This window comes from Alosa alosa, chromosome 22, assembly GCF_017589495.1.
Source record: "Alosa alosa isolate M-15738 ecotype Scorff River chromosome 22, AALO_Geno_1.1, whole genome shotgun sequence".
In the NCBI taxonomy this organism is placed as follows: Eukaryota; Metazoa; Chordata; class Actinopteri; order Clupeiformes; family Clupeidae; genus Alosa; species Alosa alosa.
In genome coordinates, this window is record NC_063210.1 from 25727347 (window position 1) to 25734324 (window position 6978).

The 6978-nt window shown below is 40.0% G+C and overlaps 1 protein-coding gene and 1 pseudogene across 1 annotated transcript; both read right to left on the reverse strand.

Moving 5' to 3' along the window:
* Window positions 1-3386: 3386 nt before the first annotated feature.
* LOC125287057 lies at window positions 3387-5060 on the reverse strand (annotated as a pseudogene).
* Window positions 5061-5129: 69 nt separating this feature from the next.
* On the reverse strand, window positions 5130-6436 carry LOC125287056 (protein asteroid homolog 1-like). Its single transcript, XM_048232468.1, has one exon. The coding sequence runs from the start codon at window positions 6057-6059 to the stop codon at window positions 5130-5132; it is 930 nt and encodes a 309-aa protein (XP_048088425.1). The 5' UTR covers window positions 6060-6436.
* Between the last annotated feature and the right edge of the window lie 542 nt (window positions 6437-6978).

Sequence of the window (6978 nt, forward strand, 5' to 3'; positions counted from 1 at the left end):
CTTTAACGTTTGCTTTGTCAATGTATCATGGAATTTGTGCTTAGGTGTATCTGACTTTAGCCTCTATGTCTTGAACTTGCATCATTGCATATGAGCCTGAATCAGATCATCCCTTTGCTGTTGCTGTGTCTGCTGTAGTTATGCAAATGAACTCATATTCCTCTGAAAATGGATTGATCCAATTTCAGTTTCTGTCTCATCAGATCTAACTGTAGAATTTTTAAAACTGTTGTAAATGTCTGTAGATCAAGTCTAGGGAAATAGTTATTATTTCTTTTCAATGGAAATTATTTTAACATCAGCTGAAAGACAATTTTAAGTATAATAATAATAATAATAATAATAATAATAATAATAATTGTATATCCCGGTAATTATAACAATGTGTAAAGTATGAATATTTTCACCAACCAGTTCATCTACATCTCATTCCCACATTCTTACTAGTCAAAAGTACAACTGAAATGTATAATGTAGATCATTTTAGCACCTGTGATGCAATTACCGTAATTTCCCAACTATTAGCTGCAGCTTACACATTGTTTTTGCAAAATTTCTTCAGCTATGGGGTTAATACACGGGGGCAGTTATGGTATATGGTTTTGTTTCTTTTAACTTGCATAAAACACTGTCCTGCGGCTTATACACAATACGGCTAATACACAGGAAATTACTGTATGTATTTAATGTGTCCTGGACATTATAAAATTATAATATTTATGTTAAGCTGGGTACATGTGGTGATGTCAACGATTTTCATATGGTATTCCTTGAATGTAAAGGTAACATGTGATTGGTTATCATGATGTTTTGATCACTTGGAATATCTCTAATGGGTAGTTTCAATAAAATACTAATTTACTGAATTTTGGAGGGGGGGGTGTTTCCGAATAGTACATTTACGAATAGTAAATAGTAGCAATGCAGACCTATGTAATCATTTGTATTTCAAGTCTCTGCTGGGAGGTAGGAAGGTATAAATACATTGATTAATGAGGAAGTGGGCATTTCAATTAGTGCTGCAACACGTTGTGTCTCTGAAAACGTAGATTTGCACATTATTACACATAAATCTTGAATTTTATCAACCAAAATGAAGGGCAAAATCACATAATGATTCAAAATATGTATGCCAACATCAAACACCACATATGAATCAGTAATAATGAGGTTGGGATTATTGTCTGGGCTCTTATGAGTGGTTTAACAAAAAAAAGCCAATAGGCGGAATTTCCTTTTTTCAAATCAGAGGTCAACTTTGAAGGCCTGTACAGCCACAAAGCTACAAGATCCAACTTGCTATCATACCATTTTATACTCCAGAGATATGTAGCTTTCAGAAAAATATAGTGAGAATTTGCCCCCCCCCAAGTGGTAGTGACACGCCCCTTTTTGGGCCTGTGGCTCATGGACTATATGGTTATATTATGAATTGCTGCTGTAACACCATAATTCCCCTTTGGGGTGAATAAAGAAGGTGATTACACCTGCAAGAAAACCTAAAGCAGCCCCTATAACAGCCCCTGAAAGAGCGAACGGAAGCATCTTGTCAATTAATAATGTTAATATAGTGACGCTAGAATCGGCATGGCGGGGTTTCCTGAGCACACACGCAAGGGGGAACAGAGCCCCTGCAAGAGCACCCAGAAGAGCTGCTGCTTTTATAACAGTGGCGCCACCTAGAGCAGCCGCCGTGTGTGCAAGGGCTCCAAAAACAGCTCCTGCAAGAGCACGCGCAGAAGCCCCCGCACCTACAAGAGAAGCTCCTAGAAACACAAGAGCTGCTGCACCCGCAAAAACACACACAGCATCGGCGCCGTCGACTAAAACTGCAAAAGCACCTAACAGAACACCAGAGAGAGCACCCAGAAGAGCAAATCCAAGACCGAAGAAAATAAACACCGGAGTAAAGCCTGTCGTTGCCATGAGAACAAAAAGAGCACTGAAAAGGGCACCCAGAAGAGCAAGAAAAAAGGCAACAACTACAACAGCAAGTGGACTCAGTCCCAAACTGAACTCGTGTGGAGAGAGCGAGAGTCCAACTACTCCTCCGATAACCGCTCCTGCTATTGTCCTGTTATCGTCCTTCATTACGGCAAAAATGCTTAACCACTTTTTCACAATATGTTGACAAGATGTTGCGGCTGCAGTTCTTTGCTCGGTCTTCTCTTCTGGACTTGTTTCAAAGTTTCTCCCCCCAAGTTAAAGGTGTCCTCTGCAGAGTCTGCGGAGCAGTTTAAATTCCGAGCTTTTGGTTTGGATCGCAGGCCTAAATCAAAGCTGTACCTTCTTCTGCTGAGCAACACAATGTGTGGTCAGCAAGACTCTGTGGGCACAGAAAGACAAAAATCTTTACCGTTTTTACGTTCCACATTGTTGTCAGTGTCCCTGTTTGGACTGTGCTTGCATACCTGCTGGTCACGGTGTGTGTTTGCAACCATGTGCTTTTGATTGTTTTGATTTACTTTCTGCACTGACCCTTGCCCTCACCGCCTGGTGTCTCAAACCGCATACTTCCGTCAGTACACTGTTTAGTGTGCACTGAGCGCTTACTTGCGTTGTGCCCACTATTCGATGGTTAGCATTGTCCCACTATCTGCACTATTCACCGTATGCCGCCACGGCCATTGTAGAAATGTATTTTCTTCCGCGGTGTGTTCAAACGCCCGGTCGGCTAGCTCACTATATCCGCACAGTAAACATGCAGGAGGAGCACCTACACCTACTGAGTGAATGAGGTAGGGAGATTTGCAGGTGGTTATGCGAATGAGAAGTCTTTCTGGAACATTCACTCTGAACTTGAAGGTATCCGAAAGCTCTTTATGTTGTCTGGAATGGCATTCCATTGTGTGATGGCTTTAAATGATAATGCTGACTGTCCAAAGGTCGTATAATGAGAGGGTAGAGTTGTTAGGGCTTGCAGACAAACACCCAAATGCAGACCAGATACGTTGCGTAGTTCCATTTTTATTATTATTTATAGATAATTATATTACCGGTATATATTATTTTACAAGCAGCTAAAAACATTACATAACAGCCAAAACATAAAAGATACAACCAAAAGCACGTAGACCAGCCTACAGGAAAGCTGCTGCACATGAACTCATTCAGAATATTTTGAAAGCGTAAGAGCTAGATGTTCTGTCTTCTCATTTTGTAGACAAAAATTGAGAGATTTTATTTTATTTTATTTTTATTTAATGCAAAACAGTTTAGTCTCGTCTTTTTTAATGAACAATAATGCATCTTAAGATAGTCTTAGTCAGTGATTCAGGACATTAGAGCAGTCTCATCATCGTCTCGTCTTAGTCATGGAAAAAATGATGTTGACAAACATATTTCCTCTTATCTCATCTGACGAAATTAACACTATTTGACACATGTTGTGTTGGGCAGTTTATTCCGACGACATAACACATAATCAACACAGACTGTTATACTGTGATAACGGAAAATATCGGTTATAACACATAATCAACACAGACTGTTATACTGTGATAACGGAAAATATCGGTTATAACACATAATCAACACAGACTGTTATACTGTGATAACGGAAAATATCGGTTATAACACATAATCAACACAGACTGTTACACTGTGATAACGGAAAATATCGGTTATAACACATAATCAACACAGACTGTTACACTGTGATAACGGAAAATATCGGTTATTTTCTAACAATTTATTTTCTTCTTCCTCCTTCTTGTTCTTCTTTCCCTTCGTAGATTCCCTTACTCCTTTACTTTGAAGAAGTAGTTCTTCAAATAGTATTCTCTGTGTTTCATTCAGTGAGTTCTTTAGTTCTGTGACGGCATTTTCTTCTGTCTTAATTTTCTGTCAGCTGGTGCACAAGAGGTCCACAGTACAGCCTGACAAAGAATAAAAAATAAAAAAAACTGTTAAAACATAATTTTCTAACTCATAACAACTATATTTTCATGACATGCATTACTGCTGTATCCTAACACACCTCATTGTACACAAGGAGGAACATATTATGCAATGCTGACACTGGTGTGGTGTTTACCGATAGCATGCAGGCTTAGGCAGTGGGCAGAACAGCAGCTGGTTCAGATGGAGGCTTTGCCTCATGCAGACCTGCCATTGGCTGAAGGCATGAGCCACATGGAGATCCAGTTGGCTCCTTTCCCCCTCAGCCTTGATTGCTCCCATCTCCTCCTTAAATGCACCCGGTTCTGAAAAAAAAAACATGATAAGCTTTCACAAGAAATCCTCTTCTACCGACTGAGAAGCATCACATTCTGCAGGTCTGTCCATCACAGATACACTTAGGCAACTATCATGTATATAAGTGAAACTGAGAGGAGAAATTAAAATTGTGTGATATATTACAAAGATATAATTACAATATTACTATTTACAGGTTATAAAAAACGTTTGACGTCCATTATGTTGATTTTGCTGGTACATTTAATAACAACCAGTGTTGTACTCATGTTACTTTGTATGTGCGCCAAGACACTAACCTGCATTATGGAGTTCATATAGAAACCCCAGCAAAAGGGCATGAAGATAGTTGATATTTGCAGGTGATGAGTGGTGTCCTTGGCGATATCTCCACCAGTAACTGGCCACACAGAGGGGCAGCTGCAAATCTCTGGGGATGTTTTTTAAGTCCAAGCTTTGAACATCCAGAGCTTCCTTCAGTACCTGTTGACGCAATTTCAGAGGGGCCTGCACAGAGTTATTATATGGACAGATATTTGCTTTTATGTTATACCCTACCTAATAAACACACCACAAAAATCACCACCTATTATCTGTCAGTGTAATTAAATATTTTCATTAATTAACCTCTGCACCTTATTCAGATGATGTAGTTGCAGCTTTTTTTGTTCATCCTTGTTCCCACTTATCAGGAGAGACGTGACTTCATTAACCGAAACCACAGAGCCTCCCTTCTTCCTGTCATTCTCAATGCAAAGGGCATTCCCATTCCCTAGTACCAGTCCATAGAAGTACTGCCTGATGCGACGAGCAGCATGGTAACAGCTGGGCTGTGAAAAGTCCTCCACAAGTGGGGTCAACATAATTTTCTTATGAATCCAAACATCTCTGACGAAGGAGGTGAGTTCTCCTTTCTGAAACTTTTTAAGGAATCAAAAAGGAAGTTCGGGAAGTTCAGGAAGTTGAATGGTATATTTTCCAATGGAATGAAGGAAAAGTGTACTTTCATCAGTTTTACTAACAGACGCAAAAGCTTCTGTTAGAGACTTCTTTCTTTTCTCAGAGACATTCAATCCTGTTAGGTCTACTCCCCCTAAAAACTTGAGGATTTCTTGTAGCCGCGTAATGTTATAAGTCTCTGACGGCTGTGATGGAAGCTGTACAAACTCTAAACATGAGTAATCATTTCCTGCTATTGAAGCAAAGACTGGCATGAGAGCCGGGTCTAACCTAAAATGCTTACAAAACTTTGAAAGTTTGTAGCGCTTGGCCAGGAATTCCCCATTGTTCTCGTCTTTCCACTGAAAGTCGTCTAAAGGCAGGAAACCCTCACACAAATCAAAGATGTAAAAATCTGAGTCATTAGATAGAGCAGGACAGTTCAGCTTATTTGCGAGATGAGCAATTGTTTGGTCTGCCTCCCCAAAGCACTGTTGAAATATTATGTCTTTTTCCCATAAGATTTGTATAAAGACATCTTTGATGAGTGGTGGTAGGATGCATTTTTTTGGCACAGTGCCACCAGAAAGTTCTGTTGCTATTTCACTTGCTGTCTTCAGCTTATCTTTAAGGCGAGACTCGAGAGTCTTTTGCTTGTCAGGATCCGAGCCTCCATCCAGAATGACATGGCACTTAACTTTACATCGAAGCAGAGTGTCAAAGAATCGACAGACTTCCTCTTTGAATCCAGAATAATCGCCACCATGGTTCTTGTCCAAATCTGATTGAAAATACAAAGAATAGAACAGACTTGAACCGTCAATGATCATCATTTGTGTCGTTTGTGGAAATGAATAACTTTCCAAGATGGAGTTTAATTCATCTTTAGCCTTGATGAATTTTACTAAGCCTCTGACCACCATGATTTCTTGAAGTGTGAAGAAAGGAGAATGATCAGCTGCAATATATATACCAACCCGACTACACACCCAGATCTGGGCACATGAGCCTGTCAGACTGTTCAGACTCCTCCTGGCACACCAGCCTCACTCATTGTCTTGTTTTTTTCTATTTCTTTCATCTCTGATTGGTGGAAGGTGTATGTGTGTGTTTGACTGTAATCTGCTGCTCCCTGTTTAATGTAAAAAGTGCATATTGTTTTGGGACTGCATGTGGCAGAGTGTATGTCTCCTGCTGTTCTAAATAATGTTTGGAGGCAATGAACACTGGATGCATTTGCACACTAAGCCACATGTGGGGAAACAGCCTTGAAGACCTGTACCCACAGACCTACTGCATGTTAAGCTGTTTTATAACCAACAATGAATGCTAGCTCTCACCATTTTCCCCCCTATATATTCTATTCTGTATATTGTATATAGTACTTCCTGACGTGTTTCAATGATTCATATAATATATTGTAGCTGTGCTAAATGTGTGCTAAAATGTATTATCCTATCATATTTTCTCTTCCATCCAGTTGCCCAGTGCATGCCCATAGGGGTTATGATGTTTATAATTAGTTTACATCTTTTTATGCCTCATTGTGATTACAGTCAGAAAGTCAGCTGTAATGTGTTGTCACATGTTTTTTTTTATGTCATTCTCTTCCTGTACCATCCCTGAATCTTTGTGTGACAATGTCTTGAGACTTACTTACTGCCCTTTATGCCTCTTGGCATGTCTTGAGAGATAAGGGGGATACTATGCGTGTCACTGTTCTGCATGGCTGTATCCCCTGCGTCACTAGTTATCTGATCTGGGTTGCCAGGTTGGCACCACTCAGGGACTGATTCAGTGTGGTCTAAGATGGGATGACCAACTCCATCTCTTGGCAACCTG

Excerpts from the sequence above, each read along its gene's own strand:
- LOC125287056 (XM_048232468.1), bottom strand. The coding sequence starts at position 6,059 with ATGGTGGTCAGAGGCTTAGTAAAATTCATCAAGGCTAAAGATGAATTA.